Source organism: Acromyrmex echinatior, chromosome 15 (genome assembly GCF_024713525.1).
Source record: "Acromyrmex echinatior isolate Ae372 chromosome 15, ASM2471352v2, whole genome shotgun sequence".
NCBI lineage: Eukaryota > Metazoa > Arthropoda > Insecta > Hymenoptera > Formicidae > Acromyrmex > Acromyrmex echinatior.
In genome coordinates, this window is record NC_141866.1 from 3,418,245 (window position 1) to 3,438,649 (window position 20,405).

Genomic DNA, 20,405 nt, shown 5'->3' on the forward strand with positions numbered 1-20,405 from the left:
ATTCTCAATTTTATCATACTTTTGTTTTCTATTCTCAATATTTTCTGAAGCGCGGAAGCGGGCATACCTACGTGAGATGTAACTGAAAGCTCGGGTGCTTTGGACTTATCCTAAATTCCCACCAGATGGAACTTAAAATCGAATCGCAACTAACGAGCTTGCAAGCTCAGGGCATCTAGTGGAGCAGGTTCAAACTCGCTATCGGGAGATAAAACAGCTCCTTCGTAGGGCATTTGAACTATACGACAGCGCGACGATCAATAGTCCCCCTCGTGAGAAGCTGGGTTCAATTACTCGAGGCGTCTTTTCGCGTAAACTTCCGAGGAGACCGATTTCGGGAGAGAAAAAGTGTTTCACGTTGAGGATGTAGCGGATACAACGAAATTACTGGAACTTACCTTTCTGATAAGCTCCCCGACCATACCGTCCCAACCGCCTGAAACGTCCTGGTTCTCCGTGCCGTGTTTTCTGTCCTTCACGATCCGCAGCTCGTCTGAAAATTTGTAAGAAAGTACTTTATGGGGTGCGCGAAACAGCATTTCTTCTGCGGAACTTTTTCCATTATCGATTCCGCCCGCGGAAGAGGCTTCGTTACGTCTTTTAGGTACTTGTCAAGGGTGGGGCTGACTTCGGCAAATTTTGCTCATAATAAAAGTAATTCTTGCTTGAATTATTAATTCTTGTGCGAGTTAAATGAGAGTCGTTAGCATTAATAATTAAAAATTATTCGGAAGCGTACGCTGCCGGAGGGAAGTACCGAAACAAAGACTTGCGGTCTCTTTCTTCTCTTTTTCTTCAACGTTGTTCCAGTACTGTATTTAATAGACGTTAAGTAAATTTCAAGAAAATAAATGTTTTGTATAAAATGATGATATTTAATATTTTATAATAATTAGATTATTTTTACTTTGGATAAATGTGATGTTCATATTTTACATTTATACGTATTAATTTAATATATGTAATATATAAAGTTATTAGAGATATACGAATAGTTTGAATTTAAATTAAATCGAATCATAATGGATATTTTTCGTTTATTTAAAAAATTTTAAATGTCATTGAAAATACTTTATTACTTTTAAATTAGCTTTCAATGCAAATCCGAGAAATTTTTGATTCGTTTCGAATAAAAAAGATTCGATTCGATTCGATTTGATTTGACCTTATAAATACTTGGTTTTTCATATGTCCAAAATTTATATATAATTTATTAATAGTTATATTTAATATTAAAGAGAGAGAGAGAGAGAGAGAGAGAGAGAGAGAGAGAGAGAGAGAGAGAAATAGAATTAATTTCATTACACGGTTTCTAAGAGATTAGTGCAATTTTTAAAGGAAATTATTTGTCACAACAAACTTACACGATATGCCCAATTTCTTCGCTATAAGATCAGTTAAGTCTTTGCAGTATCCTTCATAACCGTCATTTCCCATTAATACTTCACCTGTGTCCGATACTTTCCTCATTATGAAAGGTTCCTCCTATCAACCGAAATTATCACGTTATTGTTTTCAATTGATCTCAATCGTGCACGAATTGCATATATTACAATATATGAACACACAAATGAACTTACCAATATTGTAGTAACGATGTAGGTTTTATTCTTTTCGATTTCGTGCGGACGAAGTCGCACGTATTTTGCGGCTATTGGTTGAAAACCAGCCTCATCGGTCCATTCAGCAACCTGTAACAATAAATTACATATATGATTCGCTTAATGTAGTTTTTAGTTCCATATAAAAAATTAAGATAAGTTAGTCGAGATAAATACTTGACTTCTTAAATAATTTATATATTTTAAATTGTAAGTTATCAAGTATTCAAATTAAATATGTTACATATTTTTTAAATAGACTTACTTTCACCATAGCGCTGTTGACAGTCATTTCGACGACGTGAAGCGTATAATTCTGTCGTCGGCCATCGTCGTTGAATCGTATCTCTCCCGTCAATCCTTCGATCTCGACCTGCACGTAAATAAATTCTAATTGCACTTTTCGTATCTCACTGTAATAAGGATATCCTGATATCCTTATTTGATATCCATGACATATTTGTAGAATAAAATCAAGAAAAAGAATAAAAAAATATATAAAGAAACAGATTATTACATAATATTTTTTGGATTATTACATAATATTTTTTATTACATAATATTTTTACAGATTATTACATAATATTTTTTATTGAAAAAATGCAAAATTTATATTTAGATTATGTTTTCTCGTTGTCAGCGAGTTCAATCTTGGCACGATAAATTGTCAAACGGTAGCGGATTAAAAGGCAAAAAAAAGTTACGAGAGTAACAGCATGTATACGTAAGAGCGGAATGACGGAGGACTATTTGACGCGAACGCAGGAATTCCGCTAGAGTCGGAATAACCGCCAATTACTGTCAAGAGCAGAGATACGTCGAGGAGGGTCCGTGGCAATTTCGGTCGCCACGGTATTTTGCAACACATTGAGTACTCCTGTCCTCTGGATTGCGTCTCGGGAATTTGAAAATAAATTACCTATCTCTACAATTACGCGTACGTACTATAGAAGTATAAATTTGAATGATACGATAACATATTTAACGATAGTAAACAGTCATTAAAAACTGATAATAGAAATTTAAAATTCTACAGTAGTAATTTACGCTAATTCGCTTATTTACTTGATTCAATATACCTTGGTCAGCAATGCATAATTCATATGGTATAAGATTTTAAAGATTTATAAATATGTAGATAATGATACGTTTACATATATTTACATATTTGAAAAAAATGTAATATTACATATTTAATCAATAATAATTTTAAGAATATTACGTGTGTTATTGCATTAGTTTTTGCTAATGGAATATTCATTTACCTTTCTTAAAAGTCTGGAGATTTTATCGCCGTGTTCCCACGGAGTAACCCAACCGCGATTGTGGTAGCAGTCTAAAGGTTTGGTTCCGTTTATAGTCTGATTGCTGGTCGATGTTACTCGTCTCATATTATTTTTGTCATTCCTCTTTCTCAAATGTTTGTTGAAGGCTTCAACCAGGACGAACACAGCGTCGTACATCAGAGCGGCTTGTGCCTAATTTTGATACACGTGCGCAATGAATTAATTCGTACAGTTTTTATACATTGCACAAATGTAGAAAATAATTCTTTTCTGCTTTCATTTTCCTCCGAAAAAAAAACTCTGATTTCTAATGAGAGACTCCATTCCTTAATAGGATCAAGAATTTCGCGAGATCGAGGGAGGAATTCATCATCACGTTGTGGTGTACGTAAATTCACAGAGACAAGAGTACCTCGGGCACTTCGCCAGTGTTGGAAAACCGCGTTTGGTGCTCGCTGAATATAACGATCGGGCACGATAATCGTTGCATTAGATTGCATGCGGCCTGTCTCCGAGAGAGCTTTCAGATCCATAGATAGTGTCCCACACAACTTTACCCCGAAATCCCGTTAGTCGTGTATCCATTTTAGAGATTATATTCGTCGCTTCTTGTAGCACAGCGAAATTCACGCAAAACTGTCGAGTTAGTACGTTTCTTAATATATGATTTCATGGGATTAAAAATAAAATAACAAATAACTATATCATAATCATGATCATTATCAATTATTTATATAGACAATATTTTGCTTCTTAATAAAATGTGACAATAAAATTTTACGTTTTATGGAGCATTATAGATCGATATTATCATAATGTTTTTCATAATTATAACTAGGTGTCAACGTTTTTAAATAAATATAATAAAATAAATAGATATTAAAATTTAATATTTTTTTATCTCGATTAGAATCTAATTTCATACTTAACTCAGATCAATTTCAACCTAGATCTAACCTAGTTTAAATGTTATACTACTAGTAATTATCGAATGAAAAAATCATTCATTGACAAAGAGTTTTATAAAACAGTAATTTTAGAGAACTGCATTGTCCCGCATTGTTATACATTCGTTTTTGTTAAACTCATACAAAAACCTAGAAAAAAATATTAACGCGGGGACGAAGTAAAGGTCATTAAGAGGAAAGCGAAACACAATTCGCACGGACGGATACGGTTGAGCGAGCGGCACTTTATAAACGCGCTGAAAAGTCCAAGTTTCTACATGCGGGTGCTGTTTAACAAGTTTGGTCTCAAGCCGCTGTGTACACAAAGACACACGAGCAAGCGAACGACACGAGATCGCGCGTGCGAACGAATCTGCGACGATTCTTGTTTGATTCTCGTTTCTCGTACGAAACTTTCGTACTGTCGCCGTCGTCGCCCGTCGTTGGACGGGTACTCTAGGAAAGCGAAGAAACCTAAGAAAGTGTTCGATCCACCGGGAGGAAATCACCACACTCGGCAGGCATTCCGAGGATTTCGCACGAAGGGTAGTTTCCCCTCTGGACGCAAACCGTGAAAGCATGTAGAAGCCACCGACGAAGGACAGCCGTGAGAAAAAGTGACGACGGGGTCTCGCAAGGGAGGTGCTGCTGATACGTGAACATATACGTACGGAAATGGATTCACGACCGGCGCCTTGAGACGTGGCGGGATCCTGACGATGCCAGTTGGCTAAGAAATCCTTGACGTGAGGTCGAGTGGCGTCCACGATGCGAAAGCCCGTGATGTTGATGGCGCCATACTCGATCACTTCGCTCTCCCATCGGTCGTCCATTATCTGATTACAGCAAAATATACAGGAGTATTGGTACACGAAGGGAATACAAGGGATCTACGAGATATACAAAGCTATTCTTGTTCACTTGCGTGATAAAGGTTGCTAGTCTTACAGCTCCTATTTCAGCTTTCGGCGTTCTAAAGGGACAGTCTATAGTTTCGCGAAAAGCGTCTGCCTACCAACGAGGTCCTTGATCTTTCGTCGCGTCTTTAAAGTCGACTCGAGAACAGGCACTTGAGTCACTGTAATATTATTACCACGTTTCCTTTGTTCTCTTATGAAAAACGTAAGAAGGACTGACGTCTCGATTTCAATTTAGACCTGCTGTATTTAATTACTTGAACTCGAATGCAGGTAGCGTTCTAATTTTATGCTGATATTGCGTCGTTACTGCGTATTACGCGCGGCAAAACCTCGAAACTGTGAAAAGCTCGTCATTTGTATTAACGTGCGGCAATTCTTTCGAACGAGATGAGAAGACGAGGGAAGCAAGAGGAATGGAAATTGATACGTTCTGCGTTCGCCACCACGAAGTGTAAATGCTTGCAAAACGATAAATCCAAATAAAATTGCGATTACTTATTTTCGCGATTGTTAAACTAACGAGCAAAGTATGGAGAACAGATTGGCTACGTTTAGCAGAGAAAATAGATCAGTGAGCGCTCAATGATTCTTTAATATAATTGGTTCCTATACTTACAATTAGATTTAGCGAAGAACAAAAGGTAAGAACCAATTATATTAAAGAATCACTAAGTGCTCATTGATCGGTTTTCTCTGCTGAGTGCCGGAAAATAACGGCGATACTGGAAGAAACACTTTGAAGCGGCATAATAATGATTTTGTTTAAAATTAAATTAATAATATTGAACTAATAATAGTTGGTTTCTAATTGCAATGTGTTATTATTAGATTTCGCATCTCGTATAGCTCGCGGCTGATTTGTTCACTATTTTACTACTGCACAGCCATTCTACCATCATCCATCAACCGGTTGGAGATAATACATGGACGGTGTTAACGTTGTATGCGTGTTTAACTTCGTCGCAAACGAGTTCGCCACGTTACCAGTTTAATTTGCTGGTCTGATATCATCCCATCCGCCATTGCAGCGTTGACTTTTGAACTTTTACATTTGCGGTCAGAGAGCGGATAAAGTTTTGTAATATCCGACATTGCTAGTTGTTCAACAACTATTAGGCTCGTATTTATACTCGTATTTCTACTGAGGAACTTAAAGAGGCCAGAATGTTGTAGATTTATAAATATGGTGGTGGAAATTGGTGTGAAGGATAAAGTTGTCTAAGGTGTTCTCTCTCTCTCTCTCTCTCACTCCCTAGTTAAACGTTGGCAATTGTCCCCTTCGGTCGTTGAATTCTCAAGTCGATGATTGGTGGAAGAGAGACGAAAGTAAGAGGTAAAGAGAAAGGTGTAAAAGGAAGTGAATTGCAGAAAGCGGGGAAAATGCGAATGTGCGAATCGACACGTCTGCGCAACCGTTTCGAGAATGACGCGATAAATGACAATGGCGTGCTTCGTAGAGAGATGGAACTAGATGTACATGCAGGTATGTACAACTATCTTCTCCGTCGCCGGAGTGTAATGCTGCCTGCTCTTCCGCAGCAACTCGCTGGAAGCCGCTAAACACAAGCAAACTATCCTCTAAATTCTAAAGTACGGCGGAGACATCACCAGCGAAGATCTCGCCCCCCACGACGGAACGTTTCGTGTCAGTTTGAGTGACGGTTCTCGCTTGTTTCGAAAATTTCACCATGCTGCGAATTAATCCCGCCATCCTGTTATAACGCAGATGGTGTACAAGTGAGAGCACTTTCGCGCAGTAAAGCGAAAGTCACTGTTTTGCATACGGAATTTTCCGGCTGGAGAAGCTTAGGAATAAAAGTCACCGATATTTAAATGAAGAGGAAGAAATTCTTGAATAATTGCAAAATAATAAGTTCTATTTATTTTAGGCTCGAATATATCAATTTTATAAATAACCTTAGTTAAAATAGTTATTAAAATAAATAGTTTAAATTTTAATTTCAATCATATTGAAGATAAAAATGTAATTTTACTTTTATATAAGTTTAATGATAACGTCTAACACTATTTTGGAACACACGAGTGTGAATAACAGATATATTTTTGCGACACCCGAATCCGTCGTTCAAAAGAGAGTGCAATCTTTTTTGCGGCCGTTCGGAGATTTTATTTCTACATTTTCTTATGTATTTTTTTTTTATAAAAATTGAAAAGTATCATAATAATAGCGACAAAGAAAAACTGGTACATTGAAATAAAGTCAATAAAATTTTTATTCACATCGTTACGAAATCGCTGTCAGTTATGCTTCAATCATGTAAAAACTAGTTCAGAGAATTGGATCAACAACTCTGAATTAGTTTTTAAATGAATGAAGCGTAACTGACAGCGATTTCGTAACGATGTGAATAAGGATTTTATTCTTTATTTCAATGTATCAATCAATATATCAGTGTAACGTCACTATTATAAGCATTTTTGGCTTTTATAAAAAGAAATACATAAAAACATGTTGAAGCAAAACGATTCTCAAACAGTTGTGAAAATTAAGTGAAGTAAACTATGTAACTTTCTTTTAACTATATAACGTCATCATTTTGAGAAAAACGGCATCAAAGAGGTAAAAAGACAATGATTTTGAAGTTTTGTAAATACAGTACAGGACAATTATAATCTTAAATCACACACACATTGAAGATTATAATTTTTCTGCCACATTGTGTTTTGTTAATTTTATATTATTTTTTTATTTACGATCAGATTATATAATGTAAGTAAAAAAGCACTTACTTTCCATAATGCAGTATTGATGGAATAAAATACCTTTTTTTATATTTATATTATATGTAAAAAGAGCTATTTTCAATTACTATATTTCGAAAACAAAAAATCGTGCTGAAACGAAATGCATTTTGAAGCTAAAAGTTGGTACTTTTACGTGGCGTTAATGCAATTAAAACAAAATTTGCTGCCGATGCTGCAACGTCATGCAAACTTTTAAAATTGTCGTTTTTTTTTTTATCTCTTTGATGCTTTTTTCTCAAAATTGTGTGATGTGATAGCCAAATTTGAACAAAGGATTCGTGTTCAGTAGGCAAAAATACATCAGAAACAGCTATTCACATTCGTGTTACAAAAACGGTCAAATTTTATCGGACAATGTTATTGTTCATTTAAAAGATTAACACAGCATTTTGAAAAGACATTTCAAGCGAGCAATTTGTGGAAAAAATGTTTATTGGGTACTGCGACTTGGAAAGGAAAATTAACTATGAGATAGAAAGAAAGTGATACTTGGTATCGCTAAATGATTGAATTGAATGTGAACGGTTGAATTAATTAAGTTCTATGTTACTCGACTCACCAAGCCACTCAGCAGATAATGATACGTCCTCTTTCCCAAGGCTACGTCTCTCACATGACTCACAACGATATCTTTCGCCATGTCCGTTGGACAGTCGAGAACGACGTATTTGTTACTCCATCTGTAATATTTTAATGACATTTACTGGGATTAGTTGTCCACGCGGGAGAAAGGACTCGCCACGTTGAATTTCCCATCGGAAGAGTGACATAAGTCTCGCACGCTGGTTCGCCGCAATTCGCGCGCTGCGTTAACGCGTGGCTTTGTCGCATTTGATCGATGCACCGCGGAGTTTCCACGCTCATTTCGTTTGTAATAATTGGATATTGTATGGCAATTTGCAATAACGCCGTTGTTTTCGGTAACTACCACGCCCGGCCAATTCAAACCACCGCGATGGCAATTACTCGCTGTTGTTGATTACTTGCGTCGCGCAAATGCGTAGCCACTGGTGAATTGCAATGCAAGCATGCCAACTTGTGCTACGACGAGCCTTATCCATCACGCCGTTGGTGAGCCATTTTACAAGAAAATAACAATCGTACTAAACAATCAACGAGCACAGAAATGGGTACAGTATTTCAACAGCTGCATTCCCATTCTTCTATTGAAGATAAAAAAAACTTAAAATACAACATGTATTTTAGTCGAGAGAAAAATAGTTAATAAAAGTTAACGATGTCGGAGTACAGTGTTTAGACATTTATCGCTAAATTTTTACATATAAATATCGCAATCGTAAATTTTTCAATCATGGCTTTTGATCCTTTTCGGTACGAAAAATATAGAAAATTTAAATTAAAAAATTCTAAAGAGAACGTAGAAAATAGATTTAGACTTTTAAATTTTTAGACCTTTAGATTTTTTAATTTAATATTTTCTATATTTTTTTGTACTGAAGAGGACTAAAAACGTAGTTGAAATGTTTGTGATTGCGACTGCGATACTTGTACAACATTTTAACAATAAATGTTTAAATACTACGCTTCAATATCCGCATTGGCTTCCATTGACTATTTTTACCTCTTTTTTTATTGCTTTACTCTTAGAGCCTTTTTTATTTTTATTTTTATTAATATTTTAATTGAATATAGGCAAAATTGGTTTTAATATTATAGATAGTATAACATCACGCATTATTGTAAATGCTCCCAAAGTTTTACTTTTTTATTTGTTGAATATGCTTGTAAATATAAGATGATAATAAATTGTGGAATTAATTAATTTTTAAACTTATATATTTTCTTATATAATATCTCGGAGTAAATTTCATTAAAATATATGTTTGGAACATATTACAAATAATAAAAAAATAAACATAATAATATTCACATTTATCAATATCAGGTGTGAATACTAAGCACTTCTATGTTGTTTGCAGCAGAAGGTGTCGTGCTTTTTATTTATGTGTGTCATAAGCTTCAATGAAAAAGACTCACCGATTAAGCTCCTCCAAGCTACGTAGGAAATCGATCGCCTCTGACACGTTCTGTATTCTCTTGACGGTTTCGACTTGAAAGGAGTCGTTGCCTGGTTTCAACCCCTGATAAATCTGCTGCAGCCTGAGTAGTCCTGAAACCCACGGGCGTTTAATTAAATTATAGGAAACGCTTATATGCGCACTACGCTATATGGGTTCGACATAGGCTCGAGTTACCACTTGTCGTTGTGTGTGTCTTCCGAAAATTACATACGCACGATTGCATGTTACATAGACCATGTCGTAATTCATTGGCAGCCTCTGTTCAGTCTGCGGTTTCTCGCGCAGTGTGAAATATCGCCTGTCTACGGGCAATGCCTCTAAGTTATAGAGAGTGTCGTAGATTGTTCGATTTGACCCGCCTCATATTTTTGGCAACGACAAAATTTAATCGCATCATAATGCATCGTTGCAGTTGCGGTGTATATACATATATATGTGAATCGATATTACCATGATGTCACAATTGTAATACATTCTTACAGTTGTTTTAGATATTTTAGATTTAGTTTTTTTTTATATTTCTCTATGTAGCATTATATATTTTGTTTTAAATTTTAATAGTATATAAGAAAATGAGAAAAATGAAAAGGTCATATTTACATAAAAGATTTAAATAATCCATTATTTTTTATGAGACGCAATGCTTAAAAGATCAGTTTTTTTAAATAAACGCGATATTTCTCTCTTTTCTATAATTTGCCTGTCTCAATTTCTTTTATCGGTTAAATCTTCATAGCACTTAAGAAATGAATTACATTGAAAACGAAGGAAAGTAGTCATTTAAAATATAAAATATTCATACATTTTATGTGTATGTGATAGATCGAAATGAATTGAATTTCTGATGCAGATATTCACATAAATTCGCGGATCAGTATATTCCTCTACCAATTCAAATATCCACGCATTTCCAAATATATAATCATACAAATACACATATATTACGTATCTGTAGTTTCAGGCAAATACACTATTCGAATTATATGCAGTATGTTATCGGGAGATACGATCAAATACCAGTATGTGCTCATGCACGCGTGTACGAGGGGTAACGAGAGCGAACCCGAGGCAGGGGTAGATTCTGATCGGACGTCTCGTAAATTTGTGGAGGAATCTATGGCATTACAAAATAGAGAAACACTATTTAATCACGCTCATTGCACCGCGAGATCGCACCAACGTCTTAAGCGCCTGCTGTGCACATTTCGGGTCATTCGCCCCAGCATAACAACGCACTTGACCTCCCCCGAACTCGTCGTTACTTTTACGATCGCGGCCAGCCGGCGTAAGTTACGGCGGCGTATTGCACGACGCAGACGTGCGGTGAGTTACGGCGTAAAGAATTTTTGCTGGCGGTTCCACGTCGCGGTCGCGCGATGAAAACATCACCCGGAAAAAAAATTGGCAAGACGCGGAACGGTGCTTCCGGACATCGCGGCGGAGGCTGCAAGAAGAAGCTCGAAAGAGGGGAGGATTCTCAGATGGGAGAGAAATATGAGGGCCTGGTTATGCGTTAAAATATATTTCGCGAAAGGTGATATTTGCTCCGAGAAAGAAATAATTGGAATGGAAATATATTATTTTTTCTAACTCTAAATTCGTGCGCGTGCGTATAAAAATATATAATACAAGAATGATAAAATAAATAAGATTCTGAAAATAAATCAAAATGAAAGCCTCTTAATAAAGCCCTACGCAAATATACACTGAACAAAATTTACTAAATCTTAATACATATTTCTTTGAATAGTATTAAGTAAGCATTTATTTACTGTAAATATTTATTGGATATAAAAAATGTTAGTTAGATCAAATTGTTTTTATATCAAATAAATATATGTTTACATTTAAAAAATAAATATTTACTTAGATTATTCAAGTAAATATTTATTAAAGTTTAATATTTTTTTGTGCAAATGCGCAAATAGATGTATTGTTAAATTACGTAAAGTCAAAAATTACAAACGTTTTGATTTTCGTTTCGATCCTCTTAATGTAAACGTATAAAAATGCTAAGCGTGTCTAAGATGATTGTAAACCGATGAAAATCTTTATCATATTATTGAAATTACGATTGAATAAATGTTAACAAAGTTGTTTTAATTAAAGTCTGAAATTAATACAAAAATGCATTCTCATCCTGATATTTGGGGGAAAAAAATCTTTATCGTATCATTGAAGTTGCGATCGAATAAATGTCAATACAACTCTTTTAACTAAAGTCCAAAATTAATACAAAAATGTTTTCTCGTCCTGATATTTGGGCAAGAGAAAAATTTGTCTAAAAAAATACATTCTTTAATTTTTGATACAAAAGGAAAAATGGGACAAAAGCTCTCAATTATTCATGTTTATATTTTAAATCTCGTTGCATCTCTCGATATTTAAATAAAAGGATTTGTGTTTGCGTAATAAAAAAAAAACGTGATAGGAAAGAGGAAAGCATTAATACAGCTTAATGGGACGCCGGATGCAGGAAACATGGTGTTAGAACGCGAAACGTATCTGGTTCTATCGCTATATTTTTTCTGCCGTCAGGCACGAGAAAGATGACCAGGTTAACGAGCACGAATCTGAAACTGCGCGCATACATACATGTTCGTTCGAGCGTTGCAAAAGAGCTTGACATTTCGATGAGTGCTATTGGTTTCTCGCGAATGCCATTCTCACTTCAATTTCAACCCGCATTTTTCTTTCGACGATGACTCTGACACCGTCACCAATGTCTAATTCGACAATCACTTCCACTGGCTGCATCTCATCATTACTCAATGGAAAGAAAAAAACTCGAGGGTAATTTAAAAACGAAAGAATACAAATTAATGAAAAAAGTTTGTTTTTTTAATGAATCATTTATAAATTCAATATCATGCATATGAAAATGAAAGCATAAAAATGAAATTCAACAAAATAATATTCCGAATTAAATAACGCTCTTAATTTACCATTGATTTATGTCACGGTGAATTATTTTTCTTTAAACATTCCAAGAGATCCAAAACTCCGAAGCAAAACCGATCCCGCGATGTCAGAATTTGACTATACCGGATTAACATGACGAACTGTCACGATGCGTTTGCATCATGTGCATGTAGAGACGTAACGAAGTTTTTAATTACAAGTTTACATTATCTCGTCAAATTTCATATTCAATATCAGATTTCTTTACATCTCGGAAAGCCGCGTCACGACAAACCTGCGACTCATCAAACGCACAATTTATCTGACGTATATCGGGAACACACATAAGCTCCCTCGTTATGGTTCCATGTACACGATCCCTTTAGTCATTACAGTTGAGTAGCAAGTACAAGAGACGTTGGTAATCGTGGAGTTGCCTTTGAAGCCTCGATGCTCGTTTGTAACGCATACGTGTGCACAATATCCATATCATCGAGAAATATGGATCTGCGTGCCGCATCGTATAGAGTAAATAATAATTTTGAAATTTCAGAGAACTTGTGTCGAGGCAAGGCTTTGATGTCATTCGTTTCATTAGCGCAATTACAATTTCAGCAAGCGTGTCTGTAAACACCTATATACTGTGAGCTTAGAGTGTTTGTGGTGCATTAGGAATCTCATTTGACGTTTTATATTCGCAATGTAAAAAATGTAAGTGCGGTTCCTGGGCCAAAATAATTATTTTATTGAAACGTTGTGTTTCAGATTACATGAACATTCAATGATGCAGATATACGACAAACTTATGCACAGTTTCTAGACATCTCTAGAAGATTAAATACATACGCACGAATGAATTGCATTAAATAGAATCGTAACTTAAATTTTAGTTGTTTCTATTTGAGAATTTTCTCTCTCTCTCTCTCTCTCTCTCTCTCTCTCTCTCTCTCTCTGAGAATAAACTTAGATTGTTATCTACAAGAAAAGAGAATTGAATACCTTGGATTTTTGTTGAATCGTCCACTATCCCAACAATTTATATAATTGCATTCTTTATTTCGTTTTTTTTTTAAAGATATATTTCTATGAGAGAGAGGAGACATATATATGATTTATAATATAATTTGCATTTTTTCTGTGATAGAAACCTGACATTTATAGTTTTCAGCTTGATCGTAAAACGCTTCTCTTACATTCGTATGAAAAGAAATTGACTTGATATCATGGGTGCGCGTGAAGCCATGACAAGACACGCGATCCAATTGTGCCCGGTGACATTCAATATATTCCGAATCACGAAGCGACCTGCCGACTTCCGTGTCCCATTTGCAGCTACGAACCGACTAATTATCGACGCGTCGTCGACGTCGATCGGCAGGTACAGAAAGCTAAGGGAGAATGGACCTGCATGCCGGCGTCACGGCTGCAATATTTGCGAGTGGTACGCGAACAATTCTCTCCTCTTTCTCTTTTTCTCTATCTCTCTATGACTAGGAGATAATTTGAAAATATCCTCCCTTAGCAGTGCTTTATTGCAGAATGTTTTATTACATTTCATAAATTTTACTATTCCAAATAAATAAATAGTAAATTCTGTGTACTTATATCAGTTAAAATATTGCGTTTATTACAAATTCTAATATTAGATTAAAAATGATTTCTTAACATTCTTTTTATTTAATTGGTTTCTCTAAAATTATTTTCTCTTCAATTTATTATTATATTTATTTTGTAGACTCTGATGCACTTGTTTGTTTAAATCTCTTGGGCAACTCGCCAGTTTACTCGGAAACTAAGAATTAATTGCAAAACACGATCTTCATGAAAGTTCGACCGAACTGTAGTTTTATGAATTTGTATGTCTGGCTTCAGAGCATTTAATAGTCTTCATTAGATTTGAATCTCTCCTAATATTTACTAATAATAATATCAAAATAATAACAATGTTTATTATGAAAGTACGGACACTATTTTCACTTGTCAGATAGACAAATGAAGTTTAACAGAGAGGAAAATTGAAATGCACCCACTAATCAGCACTGGCTTAACATGTACGCTTAAATCAGACCAAGCCGATTAAAATTTGAAATTTCTCTTCATTCTATTATTGAAATGGCCAATTAGGAGGAATGGATTGAGTTACGAAGCAAATTAAATTTAGGAATACATTATGACATCGAAAAAAGTTAATCCAAACGTTAGTTACACAAAATACAAAAATATTTATATCTTTATTATTATATATTAAATTTATTATTATATATTATTATATATTATTATATTTTACTTTATTATTATATATTAAATATATTTTATATATGTTTAAAAGTAAAAAAAGTGAAATGGGTTTCGCAATTTCGAATCAACATCGCTTAACATTCCCGTTTATTCTTGTTTATTCCTGTTTATCTTCATTAATTTCCATTAAACGTATTGTTTATTCGTTACTGAATTTTAAAGTTTATCGACGCTCTCTTCCAGATCGAGATTTTAATACAAAGAAAAGCTTTCTCTTCGAAAAGGTAACTGGTTAACGTTTTTCCGCGCATCGAATCGTTATTGAAGGAGCTTGATCGAGGACTTTCTCCTTCGGAGCGCTCCTCTGAGACTGTTGTAACCAATAAATGCTTCAATAACCTTTTTATTCGATAACTATGTTCGCAGGCGTGATAACTCGATTCTGGCGCCTCGTATCTGTTGTTATGTGCTTAAGTGCGATGTTGCTGGGACAAACACACCGCCGTTCCCCTTCGTCTACTTCTCGTAACTTATTTTCGTCCGACTTACACTAAACAGAAGTCGGAACTGCTTCTGGAGCGGGATGTTTCAAGGAGCAGTTCAGCAGCCCGCACTGCTGCGCTGCTTCCCAACTTCGACACAAGCTTCTTTTTGCGCGGTCTTCGGTCCCGTTCTTCGCAATTAGCGCCGTTCTCATCGCATCAACTGCGATTCATTCTTATATACAAAAAAACTGCCAATGAAATTATGGACTTTTTTTGGCTCTATATAATAAAATACAACATTAGTGTCATAAAATATATCGCAAGTAAATCAACCGTTTTTTTTTGTAATCATTATTAAATCTTTTTCCTCGAAAACAGTCAGTATTATTTTTATCGAGAATTAGCGATGTATAACAGTAGAATGATACATTCCATAACACCTCGAAAGATGCTGGAGTTAGAACAAGTAGAATGTACTTTGTGAAACATTTCAATATGTTCTAAATCTATTTTTAACAGAACGTAAAATAGTAGGAACGTAAAATGTAGGGAGATGTTACCATGCTAATATCTTTGCATTGCGAAGTCGCATGTAACTCGACGACATCTACGTGCAGACGCGAACGCAACCATCCGCGACCACATAGATGTCCCCCGGGCAGGCACGCGGGAGTTAGTCTGGTATGGTGTGCGAGCAATCCCGTCTGCATCCCTCGTACCAGCGGATGGCCAGCGGTTTCTCGTGTCGCGTACTTCCAGACGAAAATGCCGTCGAGACTGCCGGAAACTAACGTCGCGATGGCGAAACAAGCAACGCGCCATCCCCGCGACGGGATCGACCGATGTCTGATTGTATCTATGTATGTACGACGGGCTGTGCTTAAAGCGGAAGACGTCTTGTTACGCGCGACGAAGGTGGAATAAAAGTCTCCCTTTCGCACCACCGGGTGCCTTGCGAAATTTGCACCCTTTGTTACAACAATTTCTATCCTTACGACGAGCTTTCGCAATTCTTATAATTCATTATTCTGTTAATCAAAAATAAATATTCTATTAATCAAAATTCAAATGAAAATTTCATGAAAATAATTAACGCGCGAATTGATTATTTATCTGTCATTATTCACTCGCATCCGCGAATAATTATTATGGATCGGTATCATCGATTATCATGGAACATATTACATTACATTGAATTTTCTTTTGTTTAATTTTGCTTGTTATTCTGTTTTAATAAAAACGGAAATTTTATAGAACACCCCGTATGAAGCGTCACGAGGCATAGAAATACCACAATGCACGTGGCTACATGCAACTCGATTTTATCGAACGATCCTTCGTGTGATCGTGAGTAAAATTTTAAACGAAAACCCGTCTTCCTCCTAGCTAGTGCATTTCAGGCTGTATCAGAAGTCTCTGGGGTATATAGGCTTTCCTGTACAGTAAGCCTGAAATACACCGACCGTCAATTAAACGTATGTAAGTCCTTGTGGAGTTGTTAAAATTTTGTGGCTATAGAGTGACGAGCTTTTAAGTATCGATCTTTAGCTGTTTAAATAGTTATTTATTGATCTCTTAATTCAAGGTGTTTTTTATAAAGGAAAACGAATTATCTATTCTTGCGTATCTAATTAACAAACGCGAATAAAAATATAAGTAAATATACTATTTTATTTTGTGTGTTTGTGTGTGTGTATGTGTGTAATAATTCACTATGGATAGCTAAACAGGAAATTATTTTATAATACCGCTTGAAATGTTGGAAGCTAATGACTGTTCAACATTTTCATTTGTTAAAATGCGATTATTAAAAATTACAGTACATTATTTGGTTTGAAATATGTTTGTTCATGTTTATAACGTTAAAGGTAGTAAATAATCTATGTCAAATGAAGTGTGGAGAATTATAAAGATAATAATAATCGCGACAAAATATATAATCAAGATTTTTTATTACATCATAATAATGCGGAAAATCGTATCTTATTTTCATTTACTTATATATATTTAAATATAATTATAATTATTTTTTATCTCTCTCTCTCTCTCTCTCTCTTATTTATGGCATTCGATTTAAATGGCTCTCGATTTAAATGGCTTTGCAGAATAATTTAAATAGAAGATATTGCAAGAGCAAAGAAGTAATTTTTTATTGTGACATCTATTTCCTTCTGGTAACTGTATTTTAATTTACTAATTTTAAATACGATTGGATACGAATAAAGCTATCGTATAATTATCTGAAATTAGTTAACACATATACGAATACATCGAATGATTTTAACAAATGTCGTCAAGCGTTCGAGCAGATTTTCACTTTGGAACAGATATCTGATTAAGGCCTGTCTCTATATCTTAGCCACGACGGACGGTTTGAGGTAACATCTGTGGCAGGCACGTCACCTCAAGAGAGATCCGAAGAGTCCGTCGGGCCGGAATAACGGAGGTCTGATTAGCATGTCCTATCACATGATCGTCTTGAAGGCAATTCCTAATACCTTCGTCTGTGTCCTTAATCTCGTGCACCGTTCGTCTTAAAACTGAGCCATTAGCTGTGGAGACGGAAACTGATGGATGAATGGAAAGAAAGTCAACAGAAGAATCTTCGACTTCTTTTTTTCATACTTTTATCCCGGTTACAGTAGCGAATCCGCGACATCGATGCAGAAACTTTGGGAAGAACAGCAACTAGCAGATACTGCTCCAAAGTGCACTGGTTTTCTTTTACTTATTTTAGTTGGAACTACGATGTCGGATTACGATGTTGAAAGTAAAAATACATAAGTAATATTCACGACTTCCGTAAAGTAATAATTAAAACTTTATAGTCTGTTAGAAAATTTATTTACGTAGCTTAATAAATTGTATAATAATCTTAAAGTGTTTTTATTATATACGTATGTGTGTGTGTTTGTGTGTAAGTATGTATACATGTATTATTCATCATTGTTGCGCGCACGAACGATATCGAGGACCATCATTATCGATGACTAGTTCTAACGCATGAGTGAATCTCATCATGGAGTGTTGAATGCAGGATGCGATGCTTTATCGCCTCTCTCCCCATGTGATCGAAACATTCTGTGAGCGAAACAGTAAACAAGTGGAAATCGTTTGTTGTATTTAGACAATGCGTCAGGTACACAAGAAAAAAAGAAGGGAATGCACCATTGAAGTGCTTCCTGTATCCAGTAGTTTCAATTTCCCGCGTTTCGAATTTTTTGCAACTTTTCGTAGTTTTCGGAAAGCGAATTTTCGAATAGTCATAAGCTGATTTTTTTTCCCCGTTTTCCTCAGAGCGCATGCCAAACCTTTTTAACAATCCGACCGAGTGTATTCGAATAGTCGAAAACCGGGCCTCTGTGAAACAACTGGCGGGAAGTGCCAGCCAACAGTATCGACGGCTCTTGAACGAGTAGCTGTATTTCGTCCGTTTGAAAATTGCGAACGGGTATCGGTTTGAGTGCCGTCATTGGTTGTCGTGCGACACGATCGATCACCATCCGGTCGGCTCGTTCGCACCCGCGATAAAGATGCCCAAGCAGAGCAAAGTGGTAGCAGGTGTCGCGTGGCGTCCACCTGCACATCGCACAACCGGCTAGCCGAGCTTATTATCCCGCCACCCACGTCCGCGTTTGAAACGAGAGAAGCCACGCGATAACCGCAAACCACACAACCGCACAATTTTCCAGTCGTTTTAATTAGCATCCGTCGCGAATTCGAGAGTCATGAGTTGTTCGTGTGCTAATTCTTGCAAATACCGTGGGAAGAAAACGGAAAAATAAATAAAGCCACATGCAAAATTGACATGTGAATAATTGAAACAATGAAAGACACGGCATTTTTCGTATGTGCATTTTATTGGCATTATTAGTCCTGTTTCTCACCTTCCAATGGAAGACGAAATCGCTTCTAGTGACGGCGTTCGTTATAGAACTTCGTCGTTGATGGTGCGCGACAAATATTTACGTTCGCCGTGTGCGCGCTCACCGCAATCGCCGAGTTTGCGGGGTAATTGGAATAGAACCGCGAAAACTTTCGCACAAATGTTAACGTCGGACTTCGAGCACGGTCACTCCGCGCCGGATTGGTCGTGGAAATGCGCGCATTATAAATCCTCATGCAAATTTCTCAAATTATAGTTGTTTGTTTGTAGAAATATTCAAGACCGGAGAATTCGCATTTTGACATTTCTGTGCACTACATGATTTTATTTGTATGTTACGAAATTGTATTCATTTTGAACATTTCCATAATGGGCCAACTTTGGCGAGAGAAATCAAGATAAAGATTATTTTTGATAAAGATTATGAGAAAATTCGTTAAAATGAGAGTTTACAGAATATTTATATTAACGAAAAATATTTTGTTGAATTAACTATTATAGAATTCTAATTGAAAATGGATGATCTAAACTTCTGGTTAAGTCTACTAAATTTTTGATAAATTTACTAAAATTTTAATATATTTAATCAAAGAAACTCTAAATGTTGGTTATCTTAACTAGAATTCTAGTAGATTTAACCAGAATTCTGGATTGTTTATTTTCCATCAGAATTCCACCAATAAGCACAAAATGGTATATATTTTACGTTCAAATAAAGTATTTACGAAAGATTTAAACATAATAGATACGTGTATCAGTTTCGGTAATTTTAGTTATGATATCCAACTGATAAACATTGTCATATATATTATATGTATTCATATTTTTAACATTATTCTTCACCCGATTCAAATCGCATTTGATAAACGCGATGTTATCGCAACTAAAATTATATATATAATATACAATAAAACCTACTGTATTACAATTAAACCTACTGTAAATACCTTATTGAAATGTATAATATACTATCAAATTTTTTATTGGAAGGGATCTTTAATTGGGATACCTTGTAGGAGTTCGAACCTGGAACCTCTGGATCAGGAATCTTTTATACCATAGATGTGTTACTTATTGTCTATTTATGTCACAACCATTTCATATGCATTTAATATACCATGCACGTTTATGCTACATATTAATTCCATAAATATACTTATATGCATTATACTTTCTTGTTCTTATTGGGAATATGCGCTTTTATTAATGCATTTATTATTTTAAGAAATTAAAGGAATATTTTTCACAAATTATAAACACATTATATTATATATAATTAAAGAATGTTTATTTAATTATAACATTATATTGTTTTTATAAACGTAGATAAAAT

At 35.4% G+C, this 20,405-nt stretch overlaps 2 protein-coding genes across 23 annotated transcripts in view; one reads left to right on the top strand and one right to left on the bottom strand.

Annotated features, from left to right (window-relative positions):
* Nucleotides 1-20,405, top strand: part of LOC105149352 (adenosine receptor A3) — a 457,094-nt gene that overhangs the window by 297,880 nt on the left and 138,809 nt on the right. The gene's annotated exons all lie outside the window — the stretch shown is intronic.
* Nucleotides 1-20,405, bottom strand: part of GluRIB (Glutamate receptor IB) — a 226,289-nt gene that overhangs the window by 12,580 nt on the left and 193,304 nt on the right. For all 7 annotated transcript variants that reach the window (XM_087414016.1, XM_011061700.2, XM_011061699.2 and 4 more), the window contains 8 exons: nt 9,519-9,651; nt 8,080-8,200; nt 4,506-4,670; nt 2,867-3,079; nt 1,867-1,974; nt 1,581-1,691; nt 1,365-1,485; nt 399-493 (listed from right to left, as the gene is read on the bottom strand). In XM_087414016.1, the coding sequence (XP_087270142.1) occupies nt 399-493; nt 1,365-1,485; nt 1,581-1,691; nt 1,867-1,974; nt 2,867-3,079; nt 4,506-4,670; nt 8,080-8,200; nt 9,519-9,651 (1,067 nt within the window). The remainder of the gene's footprint in view (nt 1-398; nt 494-1,364; nt 1,486-1,580; nt 1,692-1,866; nt 1,975-2,866; nt 3,080-4,505; nt 4,671-8,079; nt 8,201-9,518; nt 9,652-20,405) is intronic.